General features: G+C 48.6%; 1 protein-coding gene and 1 long non-coding RNA gene across 2 annotated transcripts; one reads left to right on the top strand and one right to left on the bottom strand.

Moving 5' to 3' along the window:
• Nucleotides 1-5911: 5911 nt before the first annotated feature.
• LOC103650766 (uncharacterized) lies at nt 5912-13247 on the bottom strand. Its single transcript, XR_564373.4, has 4 exons — nt 12728-13247; nt 12505-12599; nt 7662-7698; nt 5912-7508 (listed from the first exon to the last, which is right to left on the bottom strand). It is a non-coding gene; the product is annotated as an uncharacterized lncRNA (long non-coding RNA).
• On the top strand, nt 11578-14368 carry LOC542507 (cytokinin oxidase 2). The gene is made up of 5 exons (NM_001112056.2): nt 11578-12378; nt 12486-12613; nt 12704-12964; nt 13038-13300; nt 13400-14368. Exons 1-5 carry the CDS (start codon nt 11796-11798, stop codon nt 13722-13724), a joined length of 1560 nt encoding a protein of 519 aa, NP_001105526.1. The 5' UTR covers nt 11578-11795; the 3' UTR covers nt 13725-14368.
• Nucleotides 14369-22299: the final 7931 nt, after the last annotated feature.

Here is a 22299-nt window from a genome sequence, read left to right as displayed (position 1 = left end):
ATTATGTCCGACGGCCTAAGGGAAACCGTCGAACATACGGGTCGTCGGACATAATGCTTCCTTATGTTCGACGGCTTCCCTTATACCGTCTGAGAATGAATTTCAGCAGTTGCAAAAAATCTATTTTTGTAAATTTCTGACATTTACAGAAAAAGCCACAGATTTCATATATATACACAGATTTCATATACAACCACATATTCACAATCACAAATACATTCACAAACATCAATTCACATAAGTATTCACATTCACAAACATCACCTCACATTCACAAACATATAGTTGCAACAAGTCTTTTACATCAACATATAGTTCCAAATTAAACACTGACATAATTCGACACAAAGTCTTTGACATGAACAGTGACATAGTTACAAATCAAACACATTTGATGAACTGTCACTCATATCTGTCACCTGGTTGGTTCGAGTTATAGCCACTTTCTCCAGCTGGACTCTGGGTGTTGAAAAGGTTGTTGACCCAAAATTCGATGCGTCGTCTTGACTAGACACATCTCCAGATGCGGCAACTAAAGCAGGAGGTGTATGAAATCCCTATAACACACGCACATGAAATATTAACCACTAAGTTTTTTATTTTAACACATAAGGCATCTATGAACATGTCACACACGCATATGTGAACATACCACAAGGAATTGTGGTGGAGGCGAAGGTGGAGGCGACAACATTGGTATAGGCAGTGCAAAGTCTGGAGGCAACATCACATATATCGGCATCGGGACGCCCGCTTGTTGTGCTAGTTGCTACAAATTATATACAAGCCATTGTTAAGAAAATAAGGTACACATCATGTGTTTTTAGTTGTTACGAACAAAATGTTACTTCAACTTACCGAGAGTAGAGCTTGATTATGGGCCTAGAGGTTTGAATAATACTCGTCCTTCTTCTTCTGGTACCCAGCTTGCTGCCTCTGGTACTCCATTTGTTGCCTCAAAACTGATTGATGATACTCTGCCTGCTGACGCAACACTGCAATCTCTATCTCTTGGGCGGATGATCGAGAACAGGATGACTGGGAAGACAAGGATGTGGACTGTCGTCCATGGCGTCTCAGCTCACTAGAATCAATCGTAGAATCAAAAATACCCATCCTACAAGACTGAACCATGCACTTAGTAGAGTAAACCATGGACTCAGCTCAATTGCAAGCATATGGGGATAAATTTGAAATTCAAATCAAATAATCTCACCGTCCATGGGCTTGTCCTCTTGTGCTAACATATGCTGCCTGAGGGTTGATTGGTTTGCTCCTCCAATCGTAGTCCTGTCCATGGCGCTGAACCATCTCTTGTCCATACAAAGCCTAGAGGCAAGCATACCAAATATAAGTGCATCACCAAGTTGATGCACAAACACATAATAGAGTACCAAAAACTCACTAGACGAACGGTGGCAGTCTGAGTGCATAAAACATCAGGATTTTGAGGATTAGAACCCCTATGCCCTTGCATATACACCTCCACATCTGTGGACGTATGGCCAGATTTGACTTTCTATACATACAAGTTAGAATGACACATTTCTATGTAATTTGAAGTTACAACATACTATGACATACCATTCGCTTAGCCAAGCGCACATGTCCATCGCCGACGTAGTTGTGGAACGGCTCAGTACCACGGTTTCCCATGTTCCCTTCGGAAATGGCACGAAACTCAGGGGAAGCCCACCACCTGCACAAGGCCCGATAACCCTTTGATCGGGTCGCTATCCACGGCACAGACACCTACATGAAAGGTTTTTCAATCAAGCAAATAGATGGATTAACATGTACCCAAAACAAGAATCAGCAAAAAACAATATAAGATGCAACAACTTGTTTACCTCAAGGTATTGCTCCTCCATAAGGTAAATTGATGACCACTCTGCCTTGGTATTCGGTATCGGCCGATTATCAGCACTTGCTCTGTACCATGCCTTTATAGCCTGAATTCGTGCATAGTACATTGCATCTACAACAACATCGTTCGTGTTATACTCAAACACATAACGAGCATTCATATCATATGACCCATCTTCTGGCAACTTGTACCATTTCTACAAAAAATAGTGTTATCATACAAGCAACCATATATGGGATAACTAAATTAGTAAAAACAATTCATACCCAGAATGCATCGCAAACTAGTGCCTATGTGTTGCCAAACGTTTTACAGACACCATAGCGATAATGCTCCCAAGTGGTGGCGAGGACAGACTCGCCACTAGGCAAAGTCACAAGACCAGGCCAGTGGAGACGAACAAGATTACCAAGGACCATGTTCACCTGCCTGTAGTGTCCTGTGCCTGTGAACGAATCGTCGATCCAAGTCCTACAAACAGAAAACAATGTAGAAATAAAGACATCACTTTCGATAACAATTAAGCAAAGATATGTCACTCACTTTCCACTTGGCTTTATCAAAACCCGAGATTCGGGTGGAAGCTTTGGAGGTGGTCCAACAAAATGCAGCTTCCTTGTTCTCCTAACTCAAGAAGTTCCAGACCCAGCTGCGGAATCTCCACCAGCACCAGAATCCACGCCTGCAGAATACCCACCAGCATCGTCTCCAGCATCATCTCCACCATCATCTCCACCATCATCTTCATCATCATCTATCGCATGGTCCTCTACCACCGCCCCAACTGCAACATCTTCTCTCGACTGTCACTCGATTTCAGCATCCTATGAAACAAGTAACTTACATCATACAACATAAGTAACTTACATAATGTAATTTAACAACTAACTTACATCGTCTGGAGGCAAATGTTCTGCCAACGCTCTGCGTCTGCTCATGGTAGAACATGTGCCCTAAAAAACTGAAACCTCACTCCTCGAGCTGCTCCTCGAGCTGCTCCTTGTCCCAAGCAAACTACGAGCATAAGACCTCATTTTATTTGACATCTTGTTTTAACAAAAACAAGTTAGTACATAAATCGAAAACAAAATAATGAAACAAAGTAAAAAAATATAAAACATACAATAAAATAATGATCCATACTCGTCAATCGTAATCATAATCAAAAGCAGGATCTAGTTGCTTTCGTCGATTCAATGGACGCCAAGTAGCTTTCTTCTTTCTCGACACTTATTTTCTTTTTGGATGAACCTCTACATCATTTTGATTGCCTAATAAAGATTCTTCCAACATTTCAGTTTGTATTTGAATTCTTATTACCAACCATTGCACGTAGCTTCTTTAGTGTCCTTTCAATGTGATACATCCATCTATACTGCACAGGACCACCTACCTTAGCTTCGTATGGTAGGTGAACAAGTAAATGTTTCATCGGATTGAAGAAACCTAGAGGAAATATTTTTTTTAAGTTTGCATACCAAAACCGGTATTTGTTGCTCAAGCTCCTCCATCATCTCTTTCTTTATTTCTTTAGCACAAAGATGTCTATAAAAGTAGCTTAGCTCTGCTAATGCTTTCTAGACATCATTTTTTTATAAAACCATGGAACATAATAGGAACGAGTCTTTCCATTATTATGTGGTAGTCATGACTCTTCAACCTGAAAAACTTGCTCGTCTTCAAATTCACAGACCTTCTAAAGCCCGCGACTAACCATCTGGAAACTTTTAAGTTTTTCAACCATTTCATCAATTGTTTCTTCCTTTTATGTTTAAGACTGAAAGGAGCACATGGCTTCTTCTGGTTCTCTCCTATCTCCAGAGTTGGTCGTCTACAAATTAAGGCTAAGTCTTTTCTAGCCTTAGGATTATCTTTTGTTTTGTTAGTGATATTTAGGCAAGTGTTGATAATGCTTTCACCCATATTTTGTTCCTGGTGCATCACATCGATGTTATGTAGTAGGATTAAGGCTTTCATATAAGGGAGTTCCCATAGACCACATTTGTGAGTCCAATTATGTTCGGTTCCATAACCTTCAAAACGATTTCCATGTTCGTTTAGTTTCAAATCATTAAGTCTCACGAGAATCTCTGGACCACTAAGACGCTTGGGTGCTCCCCTCGTCACAATTGTGTCCTTTTTAAAAGCATTCCTATCGAACCTGAACGGGTGATCCTCTGGCAAAAAACATCTATGGCAATTGAAGTAGCATATCTTTCTACCAAACTTCAGTCGGAAGCATGAAGTGTCTTCAACGCATATCAGACATGTCAAAATCCAATGAGAACTCCATCCAGCAAAGATACCATAAGCCATAAAATCGTGAATAGACCACAAAAATGTTGCTCTTGGGTTGAACTTCTGTTTCTTGTAACAATCGTACGCCTCGACTCCTTCCCACAAACTTTCCAATTCTTCAATCAAGGGTCTCATCATCACATCTATCTTTGTTCTAGGATGATCCGGACCAGGTATTACAAGACACAAGAAAATAAATCCATATTTCATGCAAAGAGCTAGCGGAAGGTTGTATGGAACAGCAAAGATGGGCCAGCATGAGTAGGACGGTGCAGTTAGATTGAAAGGAGAGAAACCATCTGTTACCAAAACGAAGCGGACATTCCGCACTTCAACAGCAAAGCTAGAATCTAAGTCATCTAGTGCCTTCCATGCATCTGTATTAGCTGGGTGTGCCATGACATCTGGATTCTCACGTACCCCTTCTTTGTGCCACCCCATGTGTCTGCCTGTATTCTTGGAGAAGAACAAATGTTCCAACCGAGGTATAAGAGGCATGTAACGAAGCTGCTTGCGTGCAATCTCCGTCGCCACGGTCAAACCATCATCGTTTTCAACCTCTACGAATCTATGCTCACCATATACTGTACACTTCTTCTCACTCGTGGTCTTCTTCCAGAAAAGCATACAGTTATTGTCACATACATCGATTTTTCGTAGTCCATACCGAGACTAGAGAGCAACTTCTTGTACTGATACATGTCCTTTGGCATCTTGTGATTCTCCAGAAGTACATCACTGATCAAGTTCAAAAGCTCCTTGTAGCAGTTGTTTGAGAATGCAAACTCAAACTTAATAGCCATAAGTCGAGTCACAAACACAAGGACGGTCACTTTCGTGTGCTCGTGCAACGACTCTTCGGCGGCTTTAAGGAGCTCGAAGAACTTCTGAACCTCAGGCGTAGGAGGATCCTTATAATCGGAGGGTTGACCAGGGTTCTCCGAATCAACGGGTAGAAGCTAATGGCGTACATCGTCAAGCATCTCTTCCATCCTATCGTAGTCCCCATCTTCATGTGACTGAACTTCCGATACAGTACAAGGAGGTGGGTCCTCACCGTGGTGCACCCACATCTCATAGCCTGGCATATAACCGTTCTTACAAAAATCTATCGACATAGTCCTCCTATCAAGAAAATAAATGTTCCGACACTTGCTACAGGGGCACCTAACATCGGTTCCAGTCTCTGACCGAGCAAAAGCATGGTCGAGAAACGCGTCAGTCTTGGGAACCCACTCACTTGATAGAGCACCTCTTTTCTTCCAACCTTCATACATCCATCGACGATCCTCCTCCATGAGGTAACTCGATAACGTTAACTTGATTAGTTAAGTAAATCGCCTCTCTATATCTACAAGAAAGGATAAGTAAACTACATAGTTCAACTAATAAACTACCACTAAGTAAACTAAAACATTGTCACGAGTTCAACTAATAAACTGCCACAATAATATATACGAAATAACATATAATATATACGAAATAACATTGTCACGAGTGACAAATTAGATAAAATAACCTTATTTCTGAGGGCATAATAATTACCCTCAGAAATTAAAGGTTTAAATTATCTAAACACCACTAAGTGAACTAAAACAAAATAAATTTATTACATAATCAAATTTCGGTCATCGGACATAACAAGCTAAACAATATTAAACATACAAAAAATTTAATACTGAAAAAAGACAACTAAAAAACAATATATACATTGACACAATTATACTAAAAATTAAAAATACTCACTTAGCGGCTTGGCGGCGGGACGGTCATCGCGTGGGCGGGGGACGAGTCGGGGACGCCGACGTCGGAGCAGGTGCCGGGGCGGCGGTGGTGGGCACCGGGGCGGTTGACGACGGTGGGAGCGGGCAGCGCGGTGGCGGTGGGAGCGGGTACGGTGGCGGTGGGAGCAGCAGCGCGGCGGCGGCGGCGAGCGAGCTTGGGCGGTGCCTGGCCACGGCGGCGGGAGAGATGATTGTGGGCAGCGCGCGGTGGAACTGAAACGGCGGTGCCTGGCCACGCGCGTGGAAATCGCTTAAGTCCGACGGTTGGCCATCAAACATAAGGTTAAATCCAATGGCTATCACTCGGATAAATCCAACGGCTATCACTCGGACCGTCGGATATAAGTTAGATAAGCCGTCGGACATGAGCTATTATATCCGACGGTCACCAGAGGTCCTCGGACATAAGATTACGTCCGACGGTAGCATAGAAAGCTGTCGGATATTGAATGGTCGTCGGATGTGAGTTGTTTTACTATAGTGATTTGATCGATAGTTTTAATATTAATTCTATTTGCTAGTCTTTTATGTCAGTGGTTTTTTTTACTTTGCAGCTGACGTCGAAAGCTAGCGATACAATAATGTTCAAAGATGCCGGCAATATGATGACACGAACAAAGCGAAGAACAGTGCGTGAGGATTAACTGCTGTCTACCTAAACACTGGACAATTATCAGGTGGTCTGGCTGCTGCCTGCTGGTTAAAGTAGTTAAAAAAAAGAAATCATGCCAAGTGCAGCGCTAGCTAGTTGCCGTCTTAGATGGTTAGACCGCCTTTTAGGGTTGGTTCTCATGGCATCTAGCTTTTGACTACTGCATGCATTGCAATTGCACACAAGAAGATATTAGCACTGCACTGTATTAGTGCATTGCAATTGCATATATGCTACATGCATCGACATGGGAATGCATCCGCATACAAAAGACAATGTAGTTTTCATACTTTGTCACTGTTTTCAGAGCTTGATCATATAGACCAACGCACTAGCCAGATGAGATCGATGGGTTATTTTCCATACGTTGGTTCAGTGAACGTCCAATTCGGTCGCTCTCTGCCATCACACACACTCCCTCTTCCGCATGCATGCATCTGGCACTACCGATCCGATGAAAACCGGTCAAAGGGAGTTGGAAAATAAAGGAGGTTGCCGCGCGCCCCTGCGTAGCTCGACACGAACGCTGATGTACATAGGTTCACGTTGGCACACAACTGAGATGACAGAGAAAGAAAGCACGTACGTGGCGCTTTGGACCAGAGCTTGTGGTGCACAACAGTTTTTCAGACCAGACACGGCACACGCATCTGAAACATGCCAACGTAGGTCAGCATACTGTCCATAAATATCTATACCAGTCAAGTTCACTAGTTGTAATCATGTATTTTTGTTGTCTTTTTTTCTTCTTTCTAAAGCCCAAGTGTGGTGAAGGTGAAGCCATGTATTGAAGAATTGCGATCGTCCGATGGTCGAGGTTGTACCTGCTAATGAACACCCACCCTCTTATAATTAAATTCTAAAAACTTGGGAATATAATGGTTTCCCGAGCTTGGTTCAACGGTACCTGCAAAAATAGTACGGAGTCTTCATACTGTCTTCATACTGTTCAGGAGTAAGGAAGTTAGGCATATGATGCCATATCCATATTCACTAGAGAAAAAAAATACCCCCACTACTCGTACCCACTACGATATTTTGGTACAAAATTACTCCATACCTATATACACCGCTGGTAGCAAGTATCCATCGAGTACCTATAACCACCAATATTCCAATAGACATGATCATTTTAATAGTGAAAGTATCAGATAGATACAAAATATTGAAGCTCCATATCTCATCAATAAAATATACTAAAATAGTATATTATCTTTGTGTCTCACAAATTCATTGAAACCAACATAACTTCACCATAAATTCAACAACATTCAACATTAAATAACGCCATCATGTCGTCCGATTACACAAGATATAGCACTCATAGCCCAAAAGAAAATTCTCAAAGACAACATACAACATTATGATAGTATTCTAATTGTTCGGTACACATTACTTAATACTTAAATATTTAAGGTGTGTAAGTTGTGGGAGCTTAAGGGTCATCCTTCGTACCTTTTCTTCTAATTTTATATAGAACATTTCTAATAATCTGACACATATGTCATAGATTAGCGGATTTTCTATCGGGTGACGGATATAGGACGAGAGAACATACACATGCCCACCATATCCAATGAGTATAGTAAAGTGCCCAATAAAATACATGTGAGTATCAAAATTCATCATATTCATGTCCTAACAAAGTTTTTACCTATCTAGTATCGGGTACCTATTGCCATCTCTATACAGGAGTTTCCAAAAATCGTAGAAACTGCAATTGGATGACACCCACTAGTCTGACAAAACTATTGTGTAGAATCCTTTAGCTGTACAGCTAACTATCTACCAAACTCATTTTTGGTGGAATTTATGGCTGGAAAGAAATAACAGAATTTTCCAAAGTTAGCATAGAAGCGTTGAACAAGTGTCTCTTGCAGTCAACGGATATTGCTAGTAGCTGAGGTCTTGTTGGTCTGGACTAGTGGGTTTTTGTTCTCTTTTTAAGTTCTTTTAACTCTTTTTAACTTTTTTATTTTTTCTTTCTTATCCTCTTCCCTTCAGTGGCTTGGGTTTTGTATTATCCTTTCCTTTCTTCTCTAATCTAATATATCGGAGCGACAAGTCTTTTGCCCCTTCCATTCAAAAAAAACTATCTACCAAACTCAAGACTTGGATTCCAAGGGCAAGAGTGAACGTGGTACAACGTTACCACTATATCATAAACTCATGAGGCTGTCTACCTGGCAACTGCCATCCTCATGCAGATGAGACGGAGAGAAGATGAGAAAAGTACAAGATCCCAGAAGCAAGCAGCAGGATGGGGCCATCCCCCCCCCCCCCCACTGGGCCCCACGGGCCGAAAGCCACCGGCGAAAATGTCCAGAAGGCCACGTGGGGCATGGGTCCCCGGAGTCCACTTCCGCGCGATCTCGAGGCCGGGCCGCACCGGCAATCGCTCTCCGGCCACCTCCCTGCTTCCTCAGGTCCGGTCTCCCATAGTCCAATGCATGCATGCACGAGCATCCCCTCAGAACGCTGGCAGTGAGTGTCTTGCTCGCACATCAGCTTGGCCAGTCAGTGCGAGAACACAGCAGCAACAACAACAACAACACCTGTGCACAATGGCGTCTATCATTGGTACCATCTCAATCGGCTGACTTGTCTATAACTACTGTTAACGGAGGTCCCTTGTGCATCATGCAGTTTTAGAAGAGCACCTCGATCGCAAGCGCCTCATTATTATCATCATTCTCTTAAACTGGTCAGAAAACTGACCATCAGCTAAAGTGATACTGACATACTGTATCTTTGTAGATAATTAAATGGAGAAAAATCTCCTTCTGTTCCGTCTGGCCGTTAAATGCCGAATCCATGCATATATAAATCTGTACGTAGGCTCAAAGCACAGTGTGCATTTTGGCTTTCCAGCTAGCATACATACATGTGACTGCTGACGATGAATTGTGTGGACCACATTGGCACAACGGTGCATTGCAACGGACGGGCGCCGTCAAGGTCAAACGCATAAAAGGCTGTCATTTGGCAACACAATGAATCAGTGGCGCCACGCCATCCGTCCACGATCCACCGTTCTTGGTGTAGTGGTTGGTCCCAGCGCTTGAAGGCCAGGCCGAGGCCGTGTTCTGGAAGGTGGCCTGTGGTGAGCACTAAACATGTGTGTGCTTTTGCCTTTCCAAGCCAGAGGGCCGGTCTCTTAATATACATAACATACACACCACTTTTTCATTTTGTTCATTATTACGGTCTAATGCAAACAAAGCCATTTGCAGAATGTGCTACATAGCAGGTATGTTTCTCTTTTTTTCCCTGTAAAATTTGTAGACTTATCACAAGAATAAGTTTAACCATTACTAGAATAGTTCCTCACATGTTTGTTTACCATCGGGGCGGGAACAGCTTGCATTGCAAAAGCTGCGCAAGTATTAGGGCCCTCTAGATTTTTTTAATAGTAGTAGTATATATAATATATAGGTGTTACTATTTGAGTTGTTAGGCCATCTGCGGCAGATTTTCTATGACATCCCTTATTTCAAACTTTATTTTGCAAACAGTTGTCATATACCCTATTTTAGGCGAATCACTGAAGACAGGTAAGTTTTGGCACGGATGAGGTGGAGAGTGGACAAGAATCTCCGTTGTGGAGTCTGCCTACCAGTACCAGGCAAAGTAATGCATGCGCGCGGACAGGATGGACGGTCGAAGTGGCCTCCCTGCCTCCACCCCGACGACGACGCATGGGCTCCGTCCCCTTCGCTTGCTTCCTGCTCCAGCTAGCTCCATCGCCTAGTGCTCCGCTCCGCCGCACAGGAACGGAACGGAACGGACCGAACCACTTGGTCGCATCCCGATGCGTTGCCGTCTGCCGGTGTCCATCGTGTCGGTTTCACCTCTGCACTAGCATAAATTCCTTGACACCAACAGCGAGCGACATCATCGGCTCAGCCCTACAAGTCACGAGTGTTCTGACTGACCAGCTAGCAATAGCAATCTGCTGCTCTGCTTGACTTGCTCGGACGATCCGCCGCTGCTTGCGTTCGGCTCCAGTAGGCTATCCTCCGCGACGTCGTCGATCTGGACTCCATGGCGTCCACACAGAATCGACACGAGCTTGGTGTGCCGCGTACGCATGTGTGCGTATGTATGCCTCGTCTTCCACATGCAAACATACGCAGAGGAAGGGGAAAGGCGGCAGCAAACGCGACGGTCCAAGTCGTACCACAGAAGTGGTCGCGCATGTGTGCCCAAGTTGCCATCACCCGGATGCTATTAGATTTCCAGAAACTAACTTGTGAGGACCCCTGGTGTCTGCTAGCTGCTCTCCAACTCCAACCTGTCAATCAATTCCCAGACGGACAAGCTGAGCTCACAGCTCAAGCTCAACAACGATGGCCGGCCGGGTCACCATGGAACTGATCCTCTACAGTACAGGCATGGGAAAATGGAGGAGGAGAGCAGGGCAGTGAGGCCACAGAATCAGAGGCTGATTAGTGTTGGTGAGCTCCAATCCAACAGCATATGACCAGCGAGCAGAACATAGGGATGTCCTGTGGGCTTGCCCAGGGACAGACGCATGCAAGCCATGTGACTGTCCGGAGAGAGAGCCGGTGATACTGGAACAGAGGATCCGATCCTGCCCCCCTTCTTTTGCCTCTCCCTCTCTCACACACACAGTCTCACCTATATGTGGCTATGTCGTCTCCATTAGGCTGTTAACTAGCCAACACATGTTCCCCCGTTGCTTAAGACAGCAGCTACAAAGCGAGAACATCATGCTCTAAAAAGAAACTTCCGCAATGCACCACTAGCACATGTCTGCGCCTCAATTCGCAACCGGCAAGCAAGCAAGCCGGCAAGCAGACAGTCGCCATACGGTTTTTACCAAACAGCTAGCGCCCACAGCTGACTAGCTGACCACCGCACCACCCACACTCCTCCTCGCGAGTCGCGAGGCAAGCCGCAAGCTCCTATATAGAGAGGCCCCCTCCCTCCCCTGCATGGACAGCCACCGCCTTCTTCAACCCTCCTTCCGTCTTCCTCCTCTAGTCTTACCTCGTTGCACCTCAAGAAACTTGGCGCGCAACCAGGAAACCCCCTCTTCTCTCTCTCTCTCTCTCTCTCTCTCTCTGCCTTCTGATTCCAAGCTCCCCAACTGCCCAGCACCAACCTGCCGAACTCCCCTCCTTTTTGTTGGTTTGTCGAATTATAAATTGAGCCCGGCCGGCTGACTACCATGAAGCCGCCATCACTGGTGCACTGCTTCAAGCTGCTGGTCCTGCTGGCGCTCGCCAGGCTGACCATGCACGTCCCCGACGAGGACATGCTATCGCCCCTCGGCGCGCTGCGCCTCGACGGTCATTTCAGCTTCCATGACGTCTCCGCCATGGCGCGGGACTTCGGCAACCAGTGCAGCTTCCTGCCGGCCGCCGTGCTCCACCCAGGCTCGGTCTCCGATATCGCCGCCACCGTGAGGCACGTCTTCTCCCTGGGCGAGGGCTCGCCGCTCACCGTCGCGGCGCGCGGGCATGGACACTCCCTCATGGGTCAGTCCCAGGCCGCCCAGGGGATCGTGGTCAGGATGGAGTCGCTCCGGGGCGCTAGGCTCCAGGTCCACGACGGCTTTGTCGATGCCCCCGGAGGAGAGCTCTGGATCAATGTCCTGCGTGAGACGCTGAAGCACGGCCTGGCACCCAAGTCGTGGACGGACTATCTCCATCTCACGGTCGGTGGCACCTTGTCTAATGCGGGGGTCAGCGGCCAGGCGTTCCGCCACGGACCGCAGGTCAGCAATGTCAATCAACTGGAGATTGTGACAGGTCTCAAACGAACTCACAAAGCATTCAATCAACTAGCTTGGAGCATACATAACGAAACATAAAAAAAAACAGTCGCTGATCGTAATAATCGTAAAAACCAAATGCAGGAAGGGGAGACGTCGTTACCTGCTCACCCGAGGATAACTCTGATCTCTTCTATGCTGCTCTCGGCGGTCTTGGTCAGTTCGGGATCATAACCAGAGCAAGGATTGCACTTGAGCCTGCTCCAGAGATGGTAAGTCATCAGACAAGCGATTCAGTTAAATGAAATCTCCAGACAGCATGCAGTCATTTAGTAAATGGATGTATATATATACAATGACAGGTGAGGTGGATAAGAGTTCTTTACTCGGATTTTGAAAGCTTCACCGAAGACCAGGAGATGTTGATCATGGCAGAGAACTCCTTTGACTACATTGAAGGTTTTGTCATCATAAACAGGACAGGCATCCTCAACAACTGGAGGGCGTCCTTCAAGCCACAGGACCCAGTCCAAGCAAGCCATTTCCAGTCAGATGGAAGAGTGCTATACTGCCTCGAACTAACCAAGAACTTCAATAGTGGCGACACTGATACCATGGAACAGGTGAGCCTGTTATTTCACTTTGCACCAAGATATTAGACTCCAATGATAATAACTGTAAATTTTATGTTTACAGGAAGTTGCTGTACTGCTATCTCGGCTTAGATTCATACAGTCTACTCTATTCCACACCGATGTCACGTACCTGGAGTTTTTGGACAGGGTGCACACCTCTGAGCTGAAGCTGAGGGCACAAAGCCTCTGGGAAGTTCCACACCCTTGGTTGAATCTTCTGATACCGAGGAGCTCAATCCGCAGATTTGCTACGGAAGTCTTTGGCAGGATCCTGAAAGATAGCAACAATGGTCCTATATTGCTTTATCCAGTGAACAAATCAAAGTAACTTCCTTCACTTGCAAAAATTACTGTCACAAATAATAAGTTAATCTAGTTGCGCACGGTTAAGGTAGCTCAATTCGTCTGTTCGTTCTGATGCAGGTGGGACAACAAAACGTCAGTGGTCATACCAGATGAGGAAATTTTCTACCTAGTGGGATTCCTTTCTTCAGCACCGTCTCTCTCAGGTCACGGCAGCATTGCACATGCGATGAGCCTGAACAGCCAAATAGTAGAGTTCTGTGAAGAGGCTGATATTGGGATGAAACAGTATCTAGCACACTACACCACACAGGAGCAGTGGAAAACCCACTTTGGAGCAAGGTGGGAGACATTTGAACGGAGGAAACACAGATATGATCCCCTAGCCATCCTAGCACCAGGACAGAGAATATTCCCAAAGGCGTCACTCCCATTGTCTTTGTGACGGTTCCTGCTATTTAAAGGCTTCTGTAGAGCATACATTGTACAAAAGTGTAGGTAAAAGTATCCCCTGTAAAGACAATATCTACGGAAGGTAGCTAGCCTGAAGAACACAGCATAGCGACTTTTTCAGTGGCCAAAGATACCTCAAAGCAGTACTTCAATGTGGAGCAACGTCACCTGAACCCTGAAGGTGGTGAGTGCAACTTTGGAGGCAATCACTGGTAGTGGAGCCTGGAGGGTTGTAGCGGTCCAAGGAACCTGTCTGTTGTTACAGCGTTGAGATGAGCTGTGCTGATCAACTGATCACTAACCAGTGTCCCGAGGAAATCATGTTGGTCTGTATGTATTTTCCGTTAACAACAGTGCAGAAGTTTGCATGAGGGTAGTGCATTGATTAGCAAATAGCACTGCCTGTTATTTCACTTGTAACTGGCATCTCATCTCAAGGAGAGCCTGCGTAACTGTAGCAGGTTATATTGTTTTCCATGAGTCAGAAACTCAGAATATTAATGCTCGTGCAAAAACAGTGTAGTCGCTTATCAATCATGGTGTTCAGAAACAGAAAAACTCTTGGAATTCTCTCAACTTGTTCATTAAATGTTAGCAACCTATAGTGTGAGCTTGGATAACAAATAAGAAATCAAGAGCGCAAATATTGAAACTGAATAAATGTTAAATGATAATTTTCTAAAGTCCAATCAAGCAGAATTATAAGTTTGCAAGATAACTTGATAACTGACATCTCAGTTTTTTGTATCAAGCAAATGTGCTGTCAAAAACAAAAGCAAATACACCATTTCAGTTAGTGGGCCATACTGTGTCTTAATCAGACCTTTGTTTCCGCAATAAGGTGTTCATGGAACTGCATGTGCGATACAGCTTCTGCTCATGATACAACCAACATAAGATCTCAATAGAGAAGTATTCATATCCCGTAACAGCGCAATGTTCAAAGATATTTGCCTGGTTCAAATACGGGCATGCAGTTCTTCACGATCGTGGTATCATTCCACCAACATGTTGACTCAAAACCAATATTGTCCAAATGAATTCAAGTTTGTAAAAAGCCAGGTGAAAAATCAACCAAGCGACAAAATAGAGTTGTAATCTAGCATCTGTTTTGGTTACGAAAATGCTTGTGAAGTACTTAGAAGATAACATTGATGTTTAGGATCAGGCAATAGAAGGTAACATAATAAGAGCAGTGTGAGGCCATATATTGAGGTGAACCACAATTCAACAACAGTGTACTTATTACAGAGTGGAATATAAAACAACTCATGCATTCATGAAAAAACATAAACATGTTAATTTGGAATACACAAAAGGGAAGCATAATACTATAAGAAGGTGACTTGTCCAGATTCTCAAAGGTGAAAAACTAATTGAAACCTAAGATAAGCATACTATAAAGTAGACTATTCCAAACAGAGAGAAATGTTGCTAGGTCTGTTGGAACTTGCTCTCCGGGTGCAAGTTGATCCAACGGGGGAGTGTAGCAACGCAAACAGGGTTTTTGCACGGGATGACAATAGCTCTGTTAATCTAGCCTCTCAAGGGCACTGTGCGGGGGTATTTATAGGTATCTGAGTGTCCAGCGTCCAGTGTTAAGGACGCATGTGCCCTCAGGCACCTAGGTTATCCCCCGGAATATTCCCATAAAGCAGGGTTACAGACCGTAATTATAGGGAGACCTTTACAAATTAGGCCCGTAATGCGCAGCGGCCACGTAGGGTCTGTTACAATGGGCCGGATCACACGTGGGCCTCCAAGTTGGACGAGGTCGCAAGATGAGACGACCTCGTCACAGGTCTTCGTCTGGCGACGTGTGGGACGAAGGGTGAGTCTGCCCGTCGTCTTGCCTCCGTTGGTGCAGCGAGGTCGACGAAGGCATCGAGCGAAGGGTGGCGTCTTCGCCTTCGCCCCAACATTTGCCCTCCGAGGAACCAGTTCGACTAAGTCATCTGGTGTCGAAGACGTCGCTAGATGGTGGAGACGTTGCCCTCGCTCGAAGTGGTTCCGCGGGGGTTTATGACATGACCGTTGATTGACGCCGTACTGTTGGATTGCGGGTTTCCCGAAGCGTCGCGCTCTGTGTATAAAAGGGGGCGGGGGGCGGCGCGTTTTGAACTTTATCTTTCCGCGCTCCGCGAAAACCCTAATCGCCTTTTCAAACCGCTCGCTGCTCGTCTGCCCTCCTTGCTCTTGCTCGTCGGAGATCTGGCCCATGTGAAGCAGACCGCCCGCCGCCGCCGACGGTACGTAGCGATGTCGTCCTCTTCCTCTTCTGCTGCCGCTACACCGCCGGCCGACGCGTCGTCTGAGGAGACGCTGAGCAATGTGGCGGCGGAGGAGTTGCGCGCCGGCGACACAGTGGAGTTCGGCGTGTCGCGGATGTCCTCGGTCCGCGTGCAAGACATGCAACAGCTTGGTTATTTTGGCGGCGGAGTGGCACGTGTCCCGGGGGCGGAGGAGGTCCCCGAGCCAGAAGGCAAGTTGGTTGTCTTCGAGGCTTTCTTCGCCGCTGGCCTTCGTCTGCCCGCGCATCGATTCGTGGGAGAAGTTCTGCGTAGATTCAACGTCCAGGTCCACCAGCTGACACCGAATGTCGTGGTGGCCCTGTCAAAATATGTCTGGGCAACGACTTCGTACGGCGGGCAGCCATCGGTCGAAGTCTTCGCGAAGTATTATTGTCTGCATTGGCAGAAAAGGATGATCGGAAATAAGATTGCCCAATTTGGGTCTTGTACATTTACACCGAAGACCGGCAAGACTTCGATGGAAGTCGTGGAGTTGGTTCCCTGCGCCCGCAATAAATGGGGCAACCGGTGGGAGTTTTGGTTCTACGTTGCCGAGGGTACAGTCGAAGACCATCTGGGGCTCCCCGTGGCCGAGATGTGCTCGCATTATTACCCAGCGTACCCGCAGTTTGAAGTGGCGGAGGAGGATGCAGACGAAGGGGCCCTGCGGTGCGCGGCCGGCATGAGTAGCTGGCGCGATCTGGTTGAGGAGTTTGTCGCATATGGGGTGTGGCCCTTGGCGCGTGGCTGGGCGCTGGGCGAAGTATGCCCTCGCCAGATGCCTTCCCGTGGCGGGATGCAGGTGCGGAGTCCCGCCTTCGCACTGGATTTGCATGGCCGAGATCCCGCCGCATTCGTGCGTGAGGTGGAGGATGGGGCAGTGCGGATTGTTGGTCGCTATGTGCCAAAGACGGAGGCACAGCGTAGTTGGGATATACGCGGATCCAACGATCGCTTGAATAGGGTCTTCGAGTTGAACTGTCTGCCGTATGGCGGTTATCCCGGTCAAGACGTTGTCGACCGCCGCGGGAAAAAAACCGGCGGTGGAGACTGAAGACGACTCCGCGCCGGCGGCCGCCCCGTCCTCCAAGAAGAGGAAGCTAGGTACTGCGAAGGGAGGACTTGGGGTCTCCGATAGTTTTGCTATGGAGTTGATGGGGACATGCGCGGCCCCCGGGGGAAGGATGTCTTCGCCCGAGCTCCGAGAGTCTTCGGCGCGGATGTTGAAGGTTACCGGGGGTTGGTGGCCTAAGAACGTTCCTATCCCCCGCGCGGTCGGCGAAGATTTTTTTACATCTCGCATGGTTCGTGATATGAGTGTTTCCTTATGGACGGAATATTGCTGCTGTTGTGTCGGCAGTGATGGACAAGGATCGTCAGGAGGCTGCGCAGAAGCGTCGGGCGGTCATCAGGCTGCCCGAGGCTAGGCCGAAGAGGGCGCGGGGGACTGCGAAGTCTGCCGCTCCCGGCGGTAGCCAGTCGACGCTGGCGGCGAAATCGGCCGCCCCTGGGTCCAGCAAGGTGCCGGAGGTTGCGAAGGCAACCGGAGCCGGCGGAACCAAGTCCGCCTTGGCCGGATCCGCGAAGGCCCGAGAATTGCCTTCGCCGGGGAAGCGCGTTGCCGACTTCGGCACCGATATTAGTGTGGACGATTATCTCGTTGGTAAGTCGTTAGCCCGATTTTTTTTTGACTGTTGATACGTTGCAGGATCGGGCGAGGGGCAACTTGTTGTTGTTCCGCCTGCGGCGGCGACCGCGGTGTCTGTCGCGGTGCCCGGGGCGAAGGGTAGCGCTCTCAGCGCTGGCGGTGAGGTTCCGGCGCTCGCTGCCGTCAAGGACGAGGCGGGCGCTGTGTCCCGCCGGCTGAAGGAGGCGTCGCAGCGGCTAAGTCAGGTAAGTTGAGCTAGACTTCGGTTTTTACCGGTTTCGTGGGGATTGTGGTCTTATGTGTCTTTTAGGCGGCTGACTTCGCTGACCGCGTGGCGTCGAGGGCCCTTATGGCAGTTGTGTCTGCCGAAGTCGAGAGACTTCGGGCGCAGCATGCTGACGTCGTCCGGGAAAAGTCGGCCGCCGATAGCAAGTGTCGCAAGCTGGCGGAGAAGGTGGCCGCGCTGGAGGGCGAGAGGACTGACCTCCGGCGCCAGCTGGCGGAGGAGAGGAGGGAGGCTAATCAGGCCCTCGCCAAGGCGCAGTCTGCGCAGGCGGAGGCTAATTTGGCGCGGGTGGAGGGTAGCCTCGCCAGCCAGCGCGCCGAGGAATGGGAGGGGCGGTTCAACGCTCTGCAGGCCCGCATGGAGAGGGCCGAGGCTTCTACGCGCTCGGAAGTTGAGCGGACGCGCAAGCAGCTTATGGACTCATACCACGAGCTGGGCGCGCGGACCGCTGACTTCGAAGTGCCCGACCAAGAGTCGGGCCTTCGCTGCCTCAAGTGGCTGCAAGATGAGTTGCTGGCGCTCCCGACCATTGTGGAGGGTTTTATGTCTTTTGCCTCCCTCGTCACCTGCGAAGGGGCGATGAACGCGCTGTCCCGCGAAGGGTGCCGCCACTATGAGGTCTTTGACCGATCTGATGAAGATTTTGAGCGTGAGATTTATAAGGTCGAGGACCCGGTGGTGAAGGAGTCCGCGGGGGCCCTCTTTGACCGGATGTGGGGCCCTCACGGTCGGGAGGTGGTTAGGGAGCGGTCCGACCGGGCAAGGGGTCAGGTAATGTTCGTCTTTTGTTTAGTGTTGTTGGATGTGGGTTATACGTGGGCTTGCTGAATCGGTGTGCTGTGTTTTAGGCGGCGCGTGCCGAGCCCGTGTAGGACTTCGGATCTTTGAACAACGCGCGGCCCGAAGCCGAGGCGAACCCGGTGGCGGCCGGTGCTGAGGTCGTCCCGGCGCCGCCCCCGGAGACCGGCGAAGGCTCCCTTGCTGCCCCTGCGGCTACTGCGTCCGGCGGTGGCTCGTCGCCAACCGCTGTGCCGAGGGCTGAGGATCCCCCGAAGACGGCGACGGAGCCAGCAGCGGAGGATCCCACGGCGGCTGGGCCTTCGCAGGTGGCTTAGTGGGTGTGGGTAGTTAGAGGATTTTGTCTATGTTGCTGAACCTTGGTTGCTGCGCAGGTTCAAGATTTTGGGCCTACACACGCAACCGCTACTGCTAATTTTGTGGCGGCTTCGACCGTGGATGCTGGGAATGAATCGGATGAGTCTGCTTCTAAGTTTTCTGATTTTGGTGACTCTGGGAGTTCGGTTGAGTGGACGGAAGAGTCGTCGGATGAGGACTTGGATTACTTTGCGGCCTTGGATGTGGCAGCGGCGGAGGCTTCGCCGCGTGCTGCGGATGCTGAAGTTGTGCCTGGTCCGAGTGCTGGGCGTAGGCGGCGAAGGGCGGTTGCGAAGCGTAGAGTGAGTGAGGCGAACGGTGGTCGGCTTCGTGTGGGCAGGGCTGGCAAGCAGGAATTGTTGTCCTCGCCGGCTGTTGCGAGTGTAGGTGAGGGGGAGCTGCGAAGTCTTTTTGAAGGTGAGGAGCTGAGGATAATGCTATTTAACTATAGGGAGATGGGAATCATTCCGAAGGTTGAACCGATGTAAGGTGTGATGCCCTCGTTGTACATATGTAACTATAGCTTGTATGATGAGGTTGTGCGCCTTCGCGCATTCGGCTATGCTCATAAAGGCGTTGCGCACTTGGTCTAGTGTGTTTATTACGTCAGCCCGGCGCGCCTGTAGTCGGTCTTTGCGCGGACAGTTTGGTGTAGGGTTTAGCACGGCTAGTCTTTTTGAGGAAGACTTCGATTTTTCGCACTTGTTGTGCTTAGTCCGGCTGCACCCTTAGGCGACTTTTGCACGGATAGTCTTTTTGAGGAAGACTTCGATTTTTCGCACTTGTTGTGCTAGTCCGGCTGCACCCTTAGGCGACTTTCGCACGGATAGTCTTTTTGAGGAAGACTTCGATTTTTCGCACTTGTTGTGCTAGTCCGGCTGCACCCTTAGGCGACTTTTGCACGGATAGTCTTTTTGAGGAAGACTTCGATTTTTCGCACTTGTTGTGCTAGTCCGGCTGCACCCTTAGGCGACTTTCGCACGGATAGTCTTTTTGAGGAAGACTTCGATTTTTCGCACTTGTTGTGCTAGTCCGGCTGCACCCTTAGGCGACTTTCGCACAGATAGTCTTTTTGAGGAAGATTTCGATTTTTCGCACTTGTTGTGCTAGTCCGACTGCACCCTTAGGCGACTTTTGCGCGGAGTGTCGCACGCGAGGGTAGCTAGCGCTGCCCCTCGCGGTGACTTTGTATTGGCCGAATGTTAAAGACCGTCGACACGGTCTTTTTTCGACGTAGATTTTTGCGGGGGATTTTTCACTTGTATATTACATGACTCCGCCTCGTTAAAAACCTCACCCTCCGGGAGGTAAAGAGTGCGGGCCAGAATAAAATTGTTTTTGCGAATTACAAGGGCGAGCTGGCCCTGATGAGTCAAACAAAAAATTTACAGAGATTATCAATGTTCCAGGAATGCTCCAAGTCCTCGCCGGATGGCGTTGCGAGCCTGTATGCGCTGGAGGATGCCTTCGTCTTGACGATGAAAGGGCCCTCTCACTTGGGCTCCAGCTTGCCCCTGGACTCTGTCCGAGCTGTTCGGACGAGTACGAGGTCTCTTTCGCTGAATTCCCTCGGGATGACTGCGTGGTCACGCCATGCTTTTGTTTGGGCTTGATATTTATTTAGAGCCTGTAGGGCGAAGACGCGGTCTCCATCGATGAGATCCTTCGAAGTGGGTTCGTCCACGTCGGGGACAGCTGACAAGACTGTCCGTGGGGACCTATGTTTTATTTCTTGCGGGGTCATGGCCTTCGATCCATATAAAAGGCGGAAAGGGGTGAACCCAGTCGCCCTGCACTCAGTCGTGTTTAGCGCCCAGACCGCTTCAGGTAACAAATCGGCCCACTTGCCCTTTTTCTCGTCGAGGGGCATCTTCTTGACAGCTATGAAAATTTTGCCATTTGCGCGTTCCACAACTCCGTTAGACTGCGGGTGGTATACTAAGGCGAAGGCAAGCTTTGTGCCAATGGAGAAGCAGAAATCCTTGAAGTCTTGGCTGTCAAACTGCTTGCCGTTGTCAACTGTGAGTTCGGACGGTACTCCGAAGCGGCAAACAATGTTTTGCCAGAAGAATTTCTGTGCAGTCTTTGATGTTATTATGGATACAGCCCTCGCCTCGATCCATTTGGTAAAATACTCGACAGCGACGAAGGTGAACTTGAGGTTCCCCTGAGCCGTGGGCAGGGGCCCGACAATGTCCAGGCCCCAGCGCTGGAGAGGCCATGTGTGGGCGATTAGTTTCGTGAATTGCGAAGGGTTGCCTGATCGAGGAGAAAACTTCTGGCAGGCTTCGCAGGACCTTGTGACCCGATTTGCGGCGCAGATCATTGCGGGCCAGTAGAAACCTTGACGGATCACCTTTGCGGCTAGGGCCCTTGGCCCTGCGTGAGAGCCGCAAGTACCTCTGTGGACTTCGCGCAGGATTTGGACGCCTTCGGTCTCGGTGACACATTTAAGCATTGGCTGACTGACCCCCTTCTTGTAAAGCTGGCCTTCAATCAGTGTGAAGTCCCGGCTTCGATGTTTGAGGCGCTTGGCCTCGTTGATGTCGGTTGGGTGGTAGTTCCCCTGTAGAAACAGAGTTATTGGTGCCCGCCAGTCTTCGGTCATAATAAGGTTGACTATGCGGTGGCCCTCGCTGTCATTGGTTATTTGGAGCCCTTCGGGGCTCCGGATGGCTGGCGTGCCGATAACATGGTAGAACACGTCGGAGGGCAGGGACTCGCCTCTGGCGGCAGCCTTGGCCAATGCGTCGGCCTCCTCATTCTTGGCCCGGTCCACATGCTGCAAGGTTAAACCCTTGAATTGTCTCTCGAGACTACGGATGGCCACGAGGTATTGCATAAGTGCGGGGTCCTTTGCTGCGTAGTCTTTCTCGACTTGGCCGGCGACTACCATGGAATCTGTTCTAATAATGCAGGTGGTGACACCAAGGGTCCTTAGTTTGCGGAGGCCGAGGATGACAGCTTCGTATTCTGCTATGTTGTTTGTGCATCTGTCAGATTCCAGAGCGAAGCTGAGGTGTGCCGTGTATCTGTGCTTGACTCCGGTGGGTGAGGTAATGACTACAACAGCGCCTGCCCCCACATGGCACCATGCGTCGTCGCAATGGATTGTCCAAACCTTCTCTGCGGACGGGTCCGGCTGTGTTATTGGCCCAGTCCAGTCGACGACGAAGTCTGCCAGAAC

The sequence above is a fragment of the Zea mays genome, chromosome 3 (genome assembly GCF_902167145.1).
Source record: "Zea mays cultivar B73 chromosome 3, Zm-B73-REFERENCE-NAM-5.0, whole genome shotgun sequence".
NCBI lineage: Eukaryota > Viridiplantae > Streptophyta > Magnoliopsida > Poales > Poaceae > Zea > Zea mays.
The sequence above is the reverse complement of the archived record's forward strand: the minus strand, read 5'-3'. Positions and strand labels throughout refer to the sequence as shown.

Excerpts from the sequence above, each read along its gene's own strand:
- LOC542507 (NM_001112056.2), top strand. The coding sequence starts at position 11,796 with ATGAAGCCGCCATCACTGGTGCACTGCTTCAAGCTGCTGGTCCTGCTG. Across the intron at positions 12,965-13,037 it reads ACACTGATACCATGGAACAG|GAAGTTGCTGTACTGCTATC; the intron begins GTGAGCCTGTTA and ends TTATGTTTACAG. Across the intron at positions 13,301-13,399 it reads TATCCAGTGAACAAATCAAA|GTGGGACAACAAAACGTCAG; the intron begins GTAACTTCCTTC and ends GTTCTGATGCAG.